Source organism: Oncorhynchus gorbuscha, linkage group LG19 (assembly GCF_021184085.1).
Source record: "Oncorhynchus gorbuscha isolate QuinsamMale2020 ecotype Even-year linkage group LG19, OgorEven_v1.0, whole genome shotgun sequence".
Classification (NCBI taxonomy): Eukaryota; Metazoa; Chordata; class Actinopteri; order Salmoniformes; family Salmonidae; genus Oncorhynchus; species Oncorhynchus gorbuscha.
The window spans coordinates 70,489,033-70,509,032 of NC_060191.1; the positions used below are offsets into that span (position 1 = coordinate 70,489,033).

General features: G+C 46.2%; 2 protein-coding genes across 2 annotated transcripts in view; one reads left to right on the forward strand and one right to left on the reverse strand.

Annotated features, from left to right (window-relative positions):
- The window catches only part of LOC124004959 (ventricular zone-expressed PH domain-containing protein-like), a 238,792-nt gene that overhangs the window by 61,610 nt on the left and 157,182 nt on the right, over nucleotides 1–20,000 (forward strand). The window lies entirely within an intron of this gene.
- LOC124005151 (pentraxin-related protein PTX3-like) overlaps nucleotides 13,245–20,000 on the reverse strand; it is a 26,138-nt gene continuing 19,382 nt past the window's right edge. Inside the window, exon 4 of the mRNA XM_046314137.1 lies at nucleotides 13,245–15,518. Within this exon, the coding sequence (XP_046170093.1) occupies nucleotides 14,857–15,518 (662 nt within the window). The 3' untranslated portion in view covers nucleotides 13,245–14,856. The remainder of the gene's footprint in view (nucleotides 15,519–20,000) is intronic.

Consider the following 20,000-nt stretch of genomic DNA (forward strand, 5'->3'; position numbering starts at 1 on the left):
ATTTCGACCCAGAGCGAGTGCAGGAGCCCGCCTGGGATTCCCTACAGCAATGCGAAGAGGGCTATACACGTATGGAATCGAAAAGGAAAGCACGGTTATACAGAGCGAAAACCGAAGGTAACGGGGAAAGCGCAGAGAGAGAGTGGCTGAGTCAGGAGTCAGACCTGAGCCTACTCTCCCTGTTAATCGTGAAGAGCAGTTGCAATGGGAGAGACTGCATCATTTGGAGATTTGGACATGGGAGGAGGAATTACGGTAAAGGACCCTGGGCGCAGCCGGGAGAATATCGTCCCAAGGAGGAAATAGAAGCAGCTAAAGCGGAGAGGTGCAAGTATGAGGAGACAGCACGGCGACGCGGTTGGAAACCGGAAAGTCACCCCCCAAAAAATATTGGGGGGAGCTAAAAGGGAGAATAGTTATGCCAGGTAGGAGACCTGCGCATACTCCCTGTGCTCACCATTGGGCTAGTGAGACCGGGCAGGCACCGTGTTATGCTATGGAGCGCACAGTGTTTCCAGTGCGGGTGCAGAGCCAGCTGCGACACATACCAGCCCTTCCTATTGGCCGGGCTAGAGTGGGCATCGAGCCAGGTAGCTTGGGCAGGCTCGGTGCTCAAGAGCTCCAGTGCGCCTGCACGGTCCGGTCTATCCAGAGCCACCTCTACACACCAGTCCTCCGGTAGCAGCTCCCCGCACCAGGCTTCCTGTGCGTGTCCTCGCGCCAGTACCACCAGTTCCAGCACCACGCACCAGGCCTCCAGTGCGCCTCGCCTGTTCAGCACAGCCAGTGCTTTTCTCCCCTCCTGTGCTATCGGAGTCTCCAGCCTGTTTAGCGCAGCCAGAGCCTTTCTCCTCTCCTGCGCTGCCGGAGTCTCCTGTCTGTCCAGCGCCACCAGTGCTACCAGTCGGCCCAGCGCGTCCAGTGCGCCTCGCCTGTTTAGCGCAGCCAGAGCTTTTCTCCTCTCCTGCGCTGTTGGAGTCTCCCGCCTGTTCAGCGCCGCCAGTGCTCCCAGTCTGCCCAGCGCCGCCAGTCAGCCCAGCGTCACCAGTCTGCCAGGATCCACCAGAAGTGCCAGTCTGCCAGGATCCGCCAGAAGTGCCAGTCTGCCAAGATCTTCTAGATCGGCCAGACAACCTGAATCATCCAGTTCCACCAGCCAGCCAGGATTTACCGGAGCCTACTACCTGCCTGAGCTTCCTCTCAGTACTAAGCTTCCTCTCAGTACTAGGCTTCCTCTCTGTACTGGGCTCCCTCTCAGTACCGGGCTTCCCCTCAGTACCGGGCTGCTTCGGTCCCGGGCTGCCCCTCTGTCCCGGGCTGCCCCTCTGTCCCGGGCTGCCCCTCTGTCCTGAGATGCCCCTCTGTCCTGAGATGCCCCTCTGTCCTGAGATGCCCCTCTGTCCTGAGTTGCCCCTCTGTCCTGAGTTGCCCCTCTGTCCCGAGCTGCCCCTCTGTCCCGAGCTGCCCCTCTGTCCCGAGCTGCCCCTCGGTCCCGAGCTGCCCCTCAGTTATGTGGGGATCAGGGTGAGGACTATTAGGCCATGGTCGGCGGAGAAGGTGGATTATCCTAGGACGCGAAGGGGAGGAACTAGGACATTTATGGAGTGGGGTCCACGTCCCGAGCCAGAACCGCCACCATGGACAGACGCCCACCCGGACCCTCCCTATGCTCTTGAGGTGCGTCCCGGAGTCCGCACCTTAGGGGGGGGGGGTTCTGTCACGCCTTGGTCATTGTATTTTGTGTTTTTGTTATATGTTTGGGTAGGCCAGGGTGTGACATGGGTTTATATGTTGTATTTCGTATTGGGGTTTGTATTAATTGGGAGTGTGTATTATTAGGGGTGTGTCTAGTTAGGCTTGGCTGCCTGAGGCGATTCCTAATTGGAGTCAGCTGATTCTCGTTGTCTCGGATTGGGAACCGTATTTAGGTAGCCTGAGTGCGCGTTGTATTTCGTGGGTGATTGTACCTGTCTCTGTGTTAGTCACCAGATAGGCTGTAATTAGTTTCACTCGTTTGTTGTTTTCTTCTTCCGTTATTTCATGTACCGCATTATCTTCATTAAAAGTCATGAGTAACCTACACGCTGCATTTCGGTCTGACTCTCTTCAAACAACAGATGAACGACATTACAGTAGTGGTAGTACTAGTAGTAGTCATAGTAGTAGTAGTAGATGTAGTAGTAGTGGTGGTAATATTAGTAGTAGTAGTAGTAGTAGTAGTAGTAGATGTAGTAGTATTAGTAGTATATTATTACTATTAGTAGTAGTAGTAGATGTAGTAGTAGTTGTAAAAGTAGTAGTAGTAGTAGATGTAGTAGTAGTGGTGGTAATATTAGTAGTAGTAGTAGTAGTAGTAGTAGTAGAACATTATTAGTATTAGTAGTAGTAGTAGTAGTAGTTGTAAAAGTAGTAGTAGTGGTAGTACTAGTAGTAGTCATAGTAGTAGTAGTGGTGGTAATATTATTATTATTAGTAGTAGTAGATGTAGTAGTAGTGGTGGTAATATTAGAAGTAGTAGTAGTAGTAGTAGTAGATGTAGTAGTAGTGGTGGTAATATTAGTAGTAGTAGTAGTAGATGTAGTAGTAGTGGTGGTAATATTAGTAGTAGTAGTAGTAGATGTAGTAGTAGTAGTCGTAAATTTGTCTACAGCGATGTGAGAGACTGATCAACAACTACAGGAAGAGTTTGGTTGCAGTTATTGTAGTTAAAGGAGGCACAACCAGTCATTGTAGTTAAAGGAGGCACAACCAGTTATTGAGTGTAAGGGGGCAATTACTTTTTCACACAGGGGATGTTGCATAACTTTGTAAAAAAAGTTTCCAATTGTTTTTGTTATTTGTAAACTGAGGTTCCCTTTATCTAATATTAGGTTTGTGTTGAAGATCTGATAACATTCAGTATAAACAGACCACTATAGTCCCTGTGCCCAAGAACGGCGAGGTACTGTAACCTGTATAAATAACGACCGCCCCCGTAGCACTCACAGAAAGGCTGGTCATGGCTCACATCAACACCATCACCCCAGACACCCTGCACCCACTCCAATTCACATACCGCCCCAACAGATCCACAGATGACGCAGTTTCTATTGCGCTCAACACTGCCCATTCCCTCCTTGGACAAGAGGATCACCTATGTGAGAACGCTTTACAATGAGTACAGCTCAACACCATAGTGCCATAGACTGAAACACCATCATTAAGTTTTTCCGACAACATGACGACGATGAGACACCCTACAGGGAGGAGGTCACAGACCTGGCAGTGTGTTGCCAGGACAACAAGATATTGAAGCTGATCGTGGACTACAGGAAACAAACATGCATGCTCCCATTCACATCGACGGTGTGCACCATTTAGAGCGTCTTGACTGGCTACATCACAGCTTGGTACTGCGACTGCTTGACAGCCGACTGCAAGGCGCTTACAGAGGGTGGTGTCAGAAGATACCAGGTGGTGCGTACGGCCCAGTACATCCCCGGGGCCGAGCTCCCTGCCATCCATCACCTCTATACCAGGTGGTGTCAGAAGATACCAGGTGGTGCGTACGGCCCAGTACATCCCCGGGGCCTGCCATCCATCACCTCTATACCAGGTGGTGTCAGAAGATACCAGGTGGTGTCAGAAGATACCAGGTGGTGTCAGAAGATACCAGGTGGTGCGTACGGCCCAGTACATCCCCAGGGCCGAGTTCCCTGCCATCCATCACCTCTATACCAGGTGGTGTCAGAAGATACCAGGCGGTGTCAGAAGATACCAGGCGGTGTCAGAAGATGGCCCTAAAAATTGTCAAAGACTCCAGCCACCCAAGTCGTAGATTATTTTCTCTGCTACCGCATGACAAGCGGTACCAAGGCACAAAATCTGGAACCAACAGGACCCAGAACAGCATCTACCCCCGCCTGCCGTCCAGTACCGTTGCCCCACCTCTGGTTTACTGACCCCCCTGCCTTAACCCGTCTATTGCCTGCTCCTGTTGGATAATTAAACCATTGTTAATTCGACGTGTCTGGGGCTTACCTTCACACCTGATACTGTATACATATGTGAATCACTTTCACATGGATAACACAAACGTAGGCTTGCTCGGTTTCTGCCAGTCAAAACCGGAGAAAATAAAACCAAGTGCTTTGTGAACACTAATCTGGATATTCACGCACTCCTTTGTGTGCTGATCGCTGTTCATTGGTCAACGATCAAGACGCTCAACATGTTGGTTCTGAAGCTCAGATGAGTTTAATTAGACAATGCCATGGGCCTATGCCAGAAATCAGATCAAATAGGTATAAGTATAAGATGCATGTAGCCAATTTAAAATATGTATGAAAAATTCCCATTCAGTTTCGTACTCGCGACCCCACAAAATCTTCTCCACTTCCAGAACCACTGCGCTATCTCAACCAACTTGTATTAATTGACAGTTTGCTAATCCAGGGCCAAGTGTCACTAGCCAATCTGTTACATGTCTCTGGTTGCGTGTCATCAGTCATCAGTCTCTAGTCGAGTCCCGAGTCCCTGGCTGCGTGTCATCACTCATCAGTCTCTAGTCGAGTCCCGAGTCCCTCGCTGCGTGTCGTGAGTCATCAGTCTCTAGTCGAGTCCCGAGTCTTGAGGCTCCAAGTTGAGGTAAAGTCTCTAGTCGAGTTCCGAGTCTCTGGCAGCGTGTCATCAGTCATCAGTCTCTAGTCGAGTCCCTGGCAGCGTGTCATCAGTCTCTAGTCGAGTCCCGAGTCTCTGGCAGCGTGTCATCAGTAATCAGTTTCTAGCCGAGTCCCGAGTCCCTGGCAGTGTGTCATCAGTCATCAGTCTCTAGTTGAGTCCCGAGTCCCTGGCAGCATGTCATCAGTCATCAGTCTCTAGTTGAGTCCCGAGTCCCTGGCAGCGTGTCATCAGTCATCAGTCTCTAGTCAAGTCCCGAGTCCCTGGCAGCGTATCATCAGTCATCAGTCTCTAGTCGAGTCCCGAGTCCCTGGCAGCGTGTCATCAGTCATCAGTCTCTAGTCGAGTCCCGAGTCCCTGCAGCGTATCATCATCCAGTCTCTAGTCGAGTCCCGAGTCCTTAGCTGCGTGTCATCAGTCATCAGTCTCTAGTCGAGTCCCGAGTCCCTGGCAGCGAGTCATCAGTCTCTAGTCGAGTCCCTGGCAGCGTGTCATCAGTCTCTAGTCGAGTCCCGAGTCCTTAGCTGCGTGTCATCAGTCATCAGTCTCTAGTCGAGTCCTGAGTCCCTGGCAGCGAGTCATCAGTCATCAGTCTCTAGTCGAGTCCCGAGTCCCTGGCAGCGTGTCATCAGTCTCTAGTCGAGTCTCGAGTCCTTAGCTGCGTGTCATCAGTCATCAGTCTCTAGTCGAGTCCCGAGTCCCTGGCAGCGTGTCATCAGTCTCTAGTCGAGTCCCTGGCAGCGTGTCATCAGTCTCTAGTCGAGTCCCGAGTCCTTAGCTGCGTGTCATCAGTCGTCAGTCTCTAGTCGAGTCCCTGGCAGCGTGTCATCAGTCATCAGTCTCTAGTCGAGTCCCGAGTCCCTGGCAGCGAGTCATCAGTCATCGGTCTCTAGTCGAGTCCCGAGTCCCTGGCAGCGTGTCATCAGTCTCTAGTCGAGTCCCGAGTCCCTGGCAGCGAGTCATCAGTCATCGGTCTCTAGTCGAGTCCCGAGTCTTGAGGCTACGAGTTGAGGTAAAGACTCAAATTATTTTATTCTCTATCAAGTTGAGTCTCAAGTCATCAAATTTGGGACACAAGGTCATGTGGCTAGTTAGTGGGCTCTTTTTCAATCTCCCTTAAGGCACGTCATTATGTTGCCTCCTCCAGGATCCCAGTTAGAGCGCCTCGTTACCCTCTTTAACATGCTTAGACCTCGTTAGTGGTTTTACCCCAGGGACTGTCGTTAGTGTTGCTCGTTAGGGATCTGTTTTGCCCCCCAGTCCTGAAACCCTCCAGTGGAGCCTGACTGATAAATAGAACTGCTGGTAGAGGTTACCACAGAAGATCTAGTAGTCTGTGTGTGTGTGTGTGTGTGTGTGTGTGTGTGTGTGTGTGTGTGTGTGTGTGTGTGTGTGTGTGTGTGTGTGTGTGTGTGTGTGTGTGTGTGTGTGTGTGTGTGTGTGTGTGTGTGTGTGCGGGTGTGTGTGTGTGTGTGTGTGTGTGTGTGTGTGTGTGTGTGTGTGTGTGTGTGTGTGTGTGTGTGTGTGTGTGTGTGTGTGTGTTGCAGGTCTGTGTGTGTGTGTTGCGGGTCTGTGTGTGTGTGTGGGTGTGTGTGTGTGTGTGTGTGTGTGTGTGTGTGTGTGTGTGTGTGTGTGTGTGTGTGTGTGTGTGTGTGTGTGTTGCAGGTCTGTCTGTGTGTGTGTTGCGGGTCTGTGTGTGTGTGTGTGTGTGTGTGTGTGTGTGTGTGTGTGTGTGTGTGTCTCTCCAGGGGACTAGCGTAGCTGCCTGTGCTGCAGGTGAGGGGTCTGGCACAATATGGCCGCCATTAGTGCATAAAATCTGGTCAAGGGCAGGACAAGATGGAGGCAGATCATTGTAGTCATTTCACCAAAAAAAAAGGATTCATTAAGTGAGAACACAAAACAGCTGGAAAGGTTCGATAAGAGGGGATATGTTTATACTGTACATCAGTCATTTACCTTAGCACTGATTATGTGATGAGAGTTCACAAAATGGTGATTTCACAAAATGGTGATTTCACAAAATGGTGATTTCACAAAATGGTGATTTCCAAAATGATGTTCACAGAAGGGCAGCAGTGCATTGCATCACCCAGCTGGTCGCCACACTAAAGCTGGATGAGGTGAGTAACACAAACACAACCTGATCATGTGTGTGAAGTGTTAGCTGACCGTGCAGGTCAGTGGTGTGAGCGTGTGAGCTATTCACACACACACACACACACACACACACACACACACACACACACACACACACACACACACACACACACACACACACACACACACACACACACACACACACACACACACACACACACACACACACACACACACACACACACACACACACACACACACACACCTAATCCAGGATAATTTACAGGATAAACAAACGGTTAACCCTGAGTGCTTGATTTCATATGATGGTTCATGGAGGTTGGAGAGAAGGGGGCCAGGAGGGGCCAGGAGGGGGCCAGGATGGGACCAGGATGGGACCAGGAGGGGGCCAGGATGGGGCCAGGAGGGGGGGCCAGGATGGGGGCCAGGATGGGACCAGGGCCAGGAGGGGGCCAGGATGGGACCAGACATACTGTAGGCTCCTGAGGGCACTTACAGACATGTATGAATCCTTCTAGGAAAGGCCCTGTTAGAAGGCTCTCCTCCCCTGTAGTAGACTACTCACAGCCTGCCACATTAGACCTGTATGACAACACACACACACACACACACACACACACACACACACACACACACACACACACACACACACACACACACACACACACACACACACACACACACACACACACACACACACAACACACACACACACACACACAGACCCAGAATTTAATACTGTCATGGTTAAGTGTCATGGTCAAATGGTTTGAGGTGCCTGCTGCTGTGAAACAGTGTTGATGATTTACTGTATAAAGTCTCTGTTTAAGGCATCATACCTTATGTCAAGTTCAATTTTCCTTTTATCGACTGTTGCATGTTGCGCTTTCTGGCACATTCACAGGGTACTTGTGTGCTTTGCTACTCTGGAGAAAGGAGGAGGGGGGGTGTCGTATAGGGCACAGGAAGTGGTGAGAGAGACACATTGGGATCAGGAAGTGGTGAGAGAGACATATTGGGCACAGGAAGTGCTGAGAGAGACATATTGGGCACAGGAAGTGGTGAGAGAGACACATTGGGATCAGGAAGTGGTGAGAGAGACATATTGGGCACAGGAAGTGCTGAGAGAGACATATTGGGCACAGGAAGTGGTGAGAGAGCCATATTGGGATCAGGAAGTGGTGAGAGAAACATATAGGGCATAGGAAGTGGTGAGAGAGACATATAAGGCACAGGAAGTGGTGAGAGAGACATATTGGGCACAGGAAGTGGTGAGAGAGAGACATATAGGGTACAGGAGGTGTTATGAGAGAGACATATAAGGCACAGGAAGTGGTGAGAGAGAGACATATAGGGCACAGGAAGTGGTATGAGAGAGAGACATATAGGGTACAGGAGGTGTTATGAGAGAGACATAGGGCACAGAAAGTGGTGAGAGAGAGACATATAGGGCACAGGAGGTGGTATGTGAGAGAGAGATATATAGGGCACAGGAAGTAGTGAGAGAGAGAGATATATAGGGCACAGGAAGTAGTGAGAGAGAGATATATAGGGCACAGGGAGTAGTGAGAGAGAGATATATATAGGGCACAGGAAGTAGTGAGAGAGATATATAGGGCACAGGAAGTAGTGAGAGAGATATATAGGGCACAGGAAGTAGTGAGAGAGATATATATAGGGCACAGGGAGTAGTGAGAGAGAGAGATATATAGGGCACAGGGAGTGGTGAGAGAGAGAGATATATAGGGCACAGGAAGTAGTGAGAGAGAGAGATATATAGGGCACAGGAAGTAGTGAGAGAGAGATATATAGGGCACAGGGAGTGGTGAGAGAGAGACATATGGCACAGGAGGTGGTATGAGAGAGAGAGATACATAGGGCACAGGAAGTAGTGAGAGAGAGAGATATATAGGGCACAGGGAGTGGTGAGAGAGACATAGGGCCCAGGAGGTGGTATGAGAGAGAGATACATAGGGCACAGGAAGTAGTGAGAGAGAGATATTTATGGCACAGGAAGTAGTAAGAGAGTGACATAGGGCACTGGAAGTAGTGAGAGAGTGAGGGTTAGATGGAGAGAGAGGAGAGCAGAAGGGGATACGTGCGTAAGCTAAAAAATGGCCACCCATCCAGCCTTCAGAGAGGACGTTAACTAGAGAGTCTAGTATTTGGTAGAATTTCCTTTAAATTGTTTAACTTGGGTCAAACGTTTCGGGGAGCCTTCCACAAGCTTCCCACAATAAATTGGGTGAATTTTGGCCCATTCCTCCTGACAGAGCTGGTGTAACTGAGTCAGGTTTGTAGACCTCGTTGTTCTCACATGCTTTTTCAGTTCTGCCCACACATTTTCTATAGGACTGAAGTCAGAGCTTTGTGATGGCCACTCCAATACCATGACTTTGTTGTCCTTAAGCCATTTTGCCACAACTTTGTATGCTTGGGGTCATTGTCCATTTGGAAGACCCATTTGCGACTAAGCTTTAACTTCCCGACTGATGTCTTGAGATGTTGCTTCAATATATCCACATCATTTTCCTTCTCATGATGTCATCTAATTTGTGAAGTGCACCAGTCCCTCCTGCAGCAAAGCACCCCCACAACATGATGCTGCCACCCCTGTGCTTCACGTTTGGGATGGTGTTCTTTGGCTTGTAAACCTTCCCCTTTTCCTTCAAACATAACGATGGTCATTATGGCCAAACAGTTCTATTTTTGTTTCATCAGACCAGAGGACATTTTTCCCAAAAGTACGATCTTTGTCCCTATATGCAGTTGCAAACCGTAGTCTGGCTTTTTTATGGTGGTTTTGGAGCAGTGGCTTCTTCCTTGCTGAGCGGCCTTTCAGGTTATGTCGCTATAGGACTTGTTTTACTGTGGATATAGATACTTTTGTACCTGTTTCCTCCAGCATCTTCACAAGGTCTTTTGCTGTTGTTCTGGGATTGATTTGCACTTTTCGCACCAAAGTGAGTTCATCTCTAGGAGACAGAACGGGTCTCCTTCCTGAGCGGTATGACGGCTGCGTGGTCCCATGGTGTTTATACTTGCGTACTATTGTTTGTACCGATGAACGTGGTACCTTCAGACGTTTGGAAATTGCTCCCAAGGATGGACCAGAAGTGTGGAGGTTTAAAAAAAAAAATCTGAGGCTTGGCTGATTTTCCCATGATTTCAAGCAAAGAGGCACTGAGTTTGAAGGTAGGCCTTGAAATACATCCACAGGTACACCTCCAATTGACTCTTATGATGTCAATTAGCCTATCAGAAGCTTCTAAAGCCATGACATCATTTTCTGGAATTATCTAAGCTGTTTTTAAAGGTAAAGTCAACTTAGTGTATGTAAACTTCTGGCTCACTGGAATTGTTATACAGTGAATTATAAATGAAATAATCTGTCTGTAAACAATTGTTGGAAAAATGACTTGTCTCATGCACAAAGTAGATGTCCTAACCGACATGCCAAAACTATAGTTTGTTAACAAGAAATATGTGGAGTGGTTGAAAAGCGTGTTTTAATGACTCCAACCTAAGTGTATTTAAACTTCTGACTTCAACTGTATCTTAAAAGCATTATTTATTGTGTACATTAATGTAAGCAATATGAAGTAGTGTAATTGTTCAGGGACAAGGGTCAGTAGGGATGACTTTAGCTTCAAGATAACAGCCTTTAAAGCACTAGGGTGAGGTTCAGCAGGGCTCTCTGTCATTCCATACTGTACTCTAGCCCACAGGCTGTTAGGCCCAGTTACTGCTGTGAGGTCTTGGGCTGGTTGCTCTGGTCTGGCTGCCCTGGTCTGGCTGCTCTGGTCTGGCTGCTCTGGTCTGGCTGCTCTGGTCTGGCTGCCCTGGTCTGGCTGCTCTGGTCTGGCTGCTCTGGTCTGGCTGCCCTGGTCTGGCTCCTCCGGTCTGGCTGCCCTGGTCTGGCTCCTCCGGTCTGGCTGCTCTGGTCTGGCTGCTCTGGTCAGGCTGCCCTGGTTTGGCTCCTCCGGTCAGTAAACCCCACAGGCCTACCTCATTAAGGTTTTACAAGCAACTATAGTAAACCCCACAGGCCTACCTCATTAAGGTTTTACAAGCAGCTACAGTAAACCCCACAGGCCTACCTAATTAAGGTTTTACAAGCAACTACATTAAACCCCACAGGCCTACCTCATTAAGGTTTTACAAGCAACTATAGTAAACCCACAGGCCTACCTCATTAAGGTTTTACAAGCAACTACATTAAACCCCACAGGCCTACCTCATTAAGGTTTTACAAGCAACTATAGTAAACCCACAGGCCTACCTCATTAAGGTTTTACAAGCAACTATAGTAAACCCCACAGGCCTATCTCATTAAGGTTTTACAAGCAACATCAGTAAACCCCACAGGCCTACCTCATTAAGGTTTTACAAGCAACTATAGTAAACCCCACAGACCTACCTCATTATCAGATACAGAAAATGTTTTCCACATTTTGTTGTGTTACAGACTGAATTTAAAATTGATTCAATTGAGATGTGTTTTATGCTGGCCTACACACAATACCCCATAATGTCAAAGTGGAATTATGTTTTTAGGAATTTTTACAAATGAATTGAAAATGAAAAGTTGAAATGTCTTGAGTCAATAAGGATTCAACTCCTTTATGTCAAGCCTACATAGGTTCAGCAGTAAACATGTGCTTAACAAGTCACATAATAAGCTGCATGGACTCACTCTGTGTGCAATAATAAAGTTTAACATCATTTTTTAAAGACTATCCTCATCTCTGTACCCCAAACGTACAATTATCTGTAAGGTCCCTCAGTCGTGCAATGAATTGTAAACACAGAGAAAACCCTAACGAACAGGGAGGTTTTCCAATGCCTCGCAAAGAAGGGCACCTATTAGTAGATGTGTCAAAGTAAAATAAATAAAACGACACTGAATATTACTATGGATGGTGTATCAATACACCCAGTCAGTACAAAGATACAGGCATCCTTCTTAACTCAGTTGCCAAAGAGAAAGGAAACCGCTCAGGGATTTCACCATGAGGCCAATGGTGACTTTAAAACAGTTACAGAGTTTAATGGCTGTGATAAGAGAAAACTGAGGTTGGATCAACAACATACAGGTAGCAGATACTCCACAATACTAACCTAATTGAAAATAGGGAAGCCTGTGCAGAATACAAATATTCCAAAACATGCATCCTGTCCAGAATACAAAGTGTTATGTTTGGGGCAAATCCAATACAACACATTACTGAGTACCACTCTCCATATTTTCAAGCATAGTGGTGGCTGCATCTTGTTATGGGTATGCTTGTAATCGTTAAGGACTGGGGAGTTTTTCAGGATAAAAAATACATTTAATGGACCTAAGCACATGCAACATCCTAAAGGAAAACCTGGTTGAGTCTGCTTTTCCACCAGACACTGGGAGATGAATTCACCTTTCAGCAGGACAATAACCTTAAACACAAGGCCAAATCTACACTGGAGTTGCTTACCAAGAAGACGGTGAACGTTCCTGAGTGGCCAAGTTACAGTTTTGACTTAAATCTACTTAAAAATCTATGGCAAGACCTGAAAATAGTTTTCTAACAATGATCAACAACCAATGTGACAGAGCTTGAAGAATTTTGTAAATAATAATTGGCAAATGTTGCACAACCCAAGTGTGGAAAGCTCTAAGAGCCTAGAAAGACACTGCCAAAGGTGCTTCTACAAAGTATTGACTCATGATTACTGTATGTACTGTATGATACATGATTACTGTATGTAAAGTAGATATTTCTGTATTTCATTTTCAAATAAATTTGTAATAAAAAATAAAATAAAAAACGTTTTGACTTTGTCATTCTGGGATATTGTGTGAGAGAAAAAATGCATATTTAATCCGTTTAGAATTCAGGCTTTAACAAAACTAAATGTGGACTGGGTATGAATACTACACACACACACACACACACACACACACACACACACACACACACACACACACACACACACACACACACACACACACACACACACACACACACACACACACACACACACACACACACACACACACACACACACACACACACACACACACACACACACACACACACACAGCATATTTCTTGTCATTCTAGTAACTCTCTGTGGTTATGTAGTTATGCATTAGGACTATCTAAATGAAGTGAAACAGAAGTTGGGCTTAGTTAGTCTGCAGACTATCTACCTCACATTCAACTACATATCAACTGATGAGCACGTTCAGTGCATTCACTAACTCTCTGTGGTTATGTAGTTATACATTAGGACTATCGAAATGAAGTGAAACACTGTTTTACATTAAGTTAATATGCAACGATCACTCAACACATCCACATGTGCAGCTGTTGTTGGGATGAGTGAAATGGCCGTTTTGACACAGGGGGGGGAAACAAACCAGCATTTACCACAATTATACGTGTTGTTCCTGTTGGTGATGAAGAAAGGCGTCAGACGCATAATGTCAACATGTAGTTTTATTCATATCTTGGTCTTCAATTCTAGTCCTACTGTAATGCAAAAAAATAATATTTATATACAAAATACATTCATTTTTACTTCTTGACAAAAACACAAAACAATTTACAATTTGATCCACATTGCCTACTACGAGAGAGCAGAGAGAGGTCGTAACAAAATGCTGTAAACATTGTCCACAGTTCCTCTTTTCAAATCAAGTGTTTCTGTCTCACAAGGGACGCAAAACCAACAGGGAATGAGCCACTATAGTTGTGTCATCTTGTTGTCACCCATTTCAAAGAGAAACACAATAAACCCCTTTGGATTATATAGAAAACAAAGAGAAACACAAAACAACTGAAATGTTATGTTTGTCACATCTGAAATGTAAACACTTTGATAAAAAAAAGAAAGTTGGAAACAACGATTGAAAAAAAGATTCACTTTTTTTTCCTCCAGGAAATGTAAGATTATGAAGTAGAACAGTTACAATCTCCTATGTCAGCATGCAGATGGTTGTTACTACATAGCCATGCCAGAGAGGACCACGGTAAAACGTTTTCTAACCACAATGCCACCCTAAAAACTAAACCCAAACCTCAAGCCTTTACCATTTAACTTACCCCTTAACCCTGACAGTCCCATTGGTAACAAATAGCTAACGTACTTGCAAAAATAATGCTGATATTTATAGCAACTGTTGTCCTCCTCTGGCATGCCTTCTGATGTTATAGATAATGTTGTCCTCCTCTAGTATAGCTTCTGATGTTATAGATAATGTTGTCCTCCTCTGGCATAGCTTCTGATGGTATAGATAATGTTGTCCTCCTCTGGCATAGCTTCTGATGGTATAGATAATGTTGTCCTCCTCTGGCATGCCTTCTGATGTTATAGATAATGTTGTCCTCCTCTAGTATAGCTTCTGATGTTATAGATAATGTTGTCCTCCTCTGGCATGGCCATCTAGCGATGACCCTTGCAGACTGGTTTTTGTGACAGTTGCCCTCAAGCATCTCTCCTTCCACACAATGAGCTCTTTGTTTCTCTCTCTCACCTCGGTCCTTTCCTTTCCTTTTCTCTCTTTAAATCTGTGGTAAATTCTGTTTTCTCCACTTCTCCTCCTAAGGCTATGTACAGTACACTAATGCTTCTCACCAAAGTGTGTGTGTGTGTGTGTGTGTGTGTGTGTGTGTGTGTGTGTGTGTGTGTGTGTGTGTGTGTGTGTGTGTGTGTGTGTGTGTGTGTGTGTGTGTGTGTGTGTGTGTGTGTTGGTTTTGCGTTCACATTATTGTTACGCACACATGTTCACAAACCCAAGCATCTGACTTGCGTGTGTGTGTGCGTGTGTGCGTGTGTGTGTTGCCACTCTCCTGCTTCTCTAAATGGGAACCACTCCTCCAACAGGACACATTATTGTCACAGTCTCATTAACCATTAAAGGGAGCTGCTGTTGTTGTTGTTGTTGTTGTTGTTGTTGTTGTTTATGTTCACATTATTGTCGCAGTCTCAGCCGGTTGGGCTGTTCTGCACTGCAGGTCTTAGTTTATAATGGTGATGATAGAGTTAATTTAAATGATGATTATGAGGATGATGATGAAAACGTCATCAGATTTAGTTGATGAACTGAGCACCCCCGTGAGGCACGATCTCCGTCAAGCCCCACCCAACTACATTCCCCCTCTGCTCACACCCCTCGCCGTCTTGCAAAGCCAGCTGGGATATCTCCTCCTCCGTCAGCACGCTGTCCCACATGTTCACCCCTGTCATCTTCCCAGCGAACGCCAACTTGGCATCGAAGCCTCCGTCAAACCCAGGCATCTGACTCCCACTGCCACCTGACCCTCCAGAGACCCCGCCGTCATTCTTCTCCTGCCCCAGCTGGAGGGAGCCTCCATCGGGTAACACGTGGCCCTCGGCCACCCCGGGTGTGAATGCCACTCTGTGTCCATCGGCCCATAGTGACGCTATGCCCTGCTCAGAGCTCCAAGCTCCACATATGTGGGTCCAAAATCCTCCTCTCACCACGCCCCGCCCCTCCACCAGGTGAGCCTCTCCCCCCACTGTGAAGAGAGCCCTGGTTCCACTGAGAAGGAGCTGGATCTCATAGGGGTTCCGTTTGGTTCCGTAGGAGAACAGCACGGTTCTGTTGGAGACGGAGACGGGCTTGGCCCACAGGCACACGGTGAAGGAAGAGAGGGAGAGAGGGAGGTCTGGTGTCACCGACGAGAAGATACGAGGGGAACGCATAGGGAAGAGAAGAGCGGTCTCACAGCCTGCGAGAGAGGAGGAGAGGATGAGAGAGGGAGGAGAGAGAGAGGAGGGAGGAGAGAGGGAGGAGAGAGGGAGGAGAGAGAGAGGAGGGAGGAGAGAGGGAGGAGAGAGGGAGGAGAGAGGGAGGAGAGAGAGAGGAGAGGATGAGAGAGGGAGGAGAGAGGGAGGAGAGAATGAGAACATTGCTTTAGTCATTTTACGGTTATTAATTGATCTGCAAGACGACCAATTTAGGAAACCACAAGATGACGAAAAGTCCAAATCTACTTCTACTTTTTATCATTGTTATTTTCCTCTTGTTATAAGTCTGATTTATATTCTTACTTAATTTGTTTAAAAGAAGAGAAAGGGAAACAGGCCCTGCCATCTGCCAGCAGGCTGCCTCACAGGGCTTCTTCAGGCCTTTTCTTTGTTCTCAGAAGCACTACGGATGACCAGATGATGACCAGATGATGACCAGATGATGACCAGATGATGACCACTACGGATGACTAGATGATGACCACTATGGATGACCAGATGATGACCACTATGGATGACCAGATGATGACCACTACAGATGACTAGATGATGACTAGATGATGACTAGATGATGACCACTACAGATGACTAGATGATGACTAGATGATGACCACTACAGATGACTAGATGATGACCACTACGGATGACCAGATGATGACCACTACAGATGACTAGATGATGACTAGATAATAATAATAATAATAATAATAATAATAATAATAATAATAATGATGATGACTAGATGATGACCACTACGGATGACTAGATGATGACCACTACAGATGACTAGATGATGACCACTACGGATGACCAGATGATGACCACTACAGATGACTAGATGATGACCAGATGATGACCACTACGGATGACTAGATGATGACCACTACGGATGACTAGATGATGACCACTACAGATGACTAGATGATGACCAGATGATGACCACTATGGATGACTAGATGATGACCACTACGGATGACCAGATGATGACTAGATGATGACCACTACAGATGACTAGATGATGACCACTACAGATGACTAGATGATGACTAGATGATGACTAGATGATGACCACTACGGATGACCACTACGGATGACTAGATGATGACCACTACGGATGACTAGATGATGACCACTACGGATGACTAGATGATGACCACTACAGATGACTAGATGATGACCAGATGATGACCACTATGGATGACTAGATGATGACCACTACGGATGACCAGATGATGACTAGATGATGACCACTACAGATGACTAGATGATGACCACTACAGATGACTAGATGATGACCACTACAGATGACTAGATGATGACCACTACGGATGACTAGATGATGACCACTATGGATGACCAGATGATGACCACTACAGATGACTAGATGATGACTAGATGATGACTAGATGATGACTAGATGATGACCACTACAGATGACTAGATGATGACTAGATGATGACTAGATGAAGACCACTACGGATGACTAGATGAAGACCACTACGGATGACTAGATGATGACCACTACAGATGACTAGATGATGACTAGATGATGACTAGATGATGACCACTACGGATGACTAGATGATGACCACTACAGATGACTAGATGATGACCACTACAGATGACTAGATGATGACCACTACGGATGACTAGATGATGACCACTACGGATGACTAGATGATGACCACTACGGATGACTAGATGATGACCACTACAGATGACTAGATGATGACCACTACGGATGACTAGATGATGACCACTACAGATGACTAGATGATGACCACTACGGATGACTAGATGATGACCAGATGATGACCACTACGGATGACTAGATGATGACCACTACGGATGACTAGATGATGACCACTACGGATGACTAGATGATGACCACTACAGATGACTAGATGATGACCAGATGATGACCACTATGGATGACTAGATGATGACCACTACGGATGACCAGATGATGACTAGATGATGACCACTACAGATGACTAGATGATGACCACTACAGATGACTAGATGATGACTAGATGATGACTAGATGATGACCACTACGGATGACCACTACGGATGACTAGATGATGACCACTACGGATGACTAGATGATGACCACTACGGATGACTAGATGATGACCACTACGGATGACTAGATGATGACCAGATGATGACCACTATGGATGACTAGATGATGACCACTACGGATGACCAGATGATGACTAGATGATGACCACTACAGATGACTAGATGATGACCACTACAGATGACTAGATGATGACCACTACGGATGACTAGATGATGACCACTATGGATGACCAGATGATGACCACTACAGATGACTAGATGATGACCACTACGGATGACTAGATGATGACTAGATGATGACTAGATGATGACTAGATGATGACCACTACAGATGACTAGATGATGACTAGATGATGACTAGATGAAGACCACTACGGATGACTAGATGAAGACCACTACGGATGACTAGATGATGACCACTACAGATGACTAGATGATGACTAGATGATGACTAGATGATGACCACTACGGATGACTAGATGAAGACCACTACGGATGACTAGATGATGACCACTACAGATGACTAGATGATGACCACTACAGATGACTAGATGATGACCACTACAGATGACTAGATGATGACCACTACAGATGACTAGATGATGACCAGATGATGACCAGATGATGACCACTACAGATGACTAGATGATGACCACTACAGATGACTAGATGATGACCACTACAGATGACTAGATGATGACCACTACAGATGACTAGATGATGACCAGATGATGAACAGATGATGACCACTACAGATGACTAGATGATGACCACTACAGATGACTAGATGATGACCACTACAGATGACCACTACAGATGACTAGATGATGACCACTACAGATGACTAGATGATGACCACTACAGATGACTAGATGATGACCACTACAGATGACCACTACAGATGACTAGATGATGACCACTACAGATGACTAGATGATGACCAGATGATGACCAGATGATGACCACTACAGATGACTAGATGATGACCACTACAGATGACTAGATGATGACCACTACAGATGACTAGATGATGACCAGATGATGACCAGATGATGACCACTACGGATGACTAGATGATGACCACTACAGATGACTAGATGATGACCACTACAGATGACTAGATGATGACCACTACAGATGACCACTACAGATGACTAGATGATGACCACTACAGATGACTAGATGATGACCACTACAGATGACTAGATGATGACCACTACAGATGACCACTACAGATGACTAGAGGATGACCACTACAGATGACTAGATGATGACCAGATGATGACCAGATGATGACCACTACAGATGACTAGATGATGACCACTACAGATGACTAGATGATGACCACTACAGATGACTAGATGATGACCAGATGATGACCAGATGATGACCACTACGGATGACTAGATGATGACCACTACAGATGACTAGATGATGACCACTACAGATGACTAGATGATGACCACTACAGATGACCAGATGATGACCAGATGATGACCACTATGGATGACTAGATGATGACCACTACGGATGACTAGATGATGACTTGATGATGACCACTACGGATGACTAGATGATAACCACTACGGATGACCAGATGATGACCACTACAGATGACTAGATGATGACCACTACAGATGACCAGATCGTCAAGTCTTTATCCAAAAAGGTTTTCCACGTCTAGAAACACAGCGCTAGATATTCATGATGTATTATAAACCGGGTGGTTTGAACTCTGAATGGTGATTGGCTGAAAGCCGTGGTATATTTAAGCAATAAGGCCTGAGGGGGGGTGTGGACATATGGCTAATATACCACGGCTAAGGGCTGTTCAATATAAACCCTGTGAGAAATCTCCGTTGGTAACATTGTTCTACCCAATATGAATGACTATAGAACAAATCTATATAGGATCTTTATGGTTGAACGTTTAACAGCATGCCAATGTAACAGTATAGCTTCCGGCCCTCTCCTCGTCCCAACCTGGGCTCCTCTGCACACATCAACCACAGTCACTCACGAAGCATCGTCACCCATCGCGCCACAAAATCCACGGCCCTTGCAAAGCAAGGGGAACTACTACTTCAAGGTTTCAGAGCAAGTGACGTCACCGATTGAAACGCTATTAGCGCACACCACCGCTAATTAAGCTAACTAAGCTAACTAGCTAGCCGTTTCACATCGGTTACAACAATAGAGTGAAGTAGAAGTATTTATTTTCTCTCTCTATGTCCTTTAGGCGACAAAATAATAAACCTGGATGCTCTGTGTCTCATCACAAACACCACTCTCTCGTTTGATTGTGCACATTGTAGACCTGCGTGTGTGTGTGTCATGTTTTGTCATTAATTATCATGTCTTGTCCTTGTGCTTTCCCT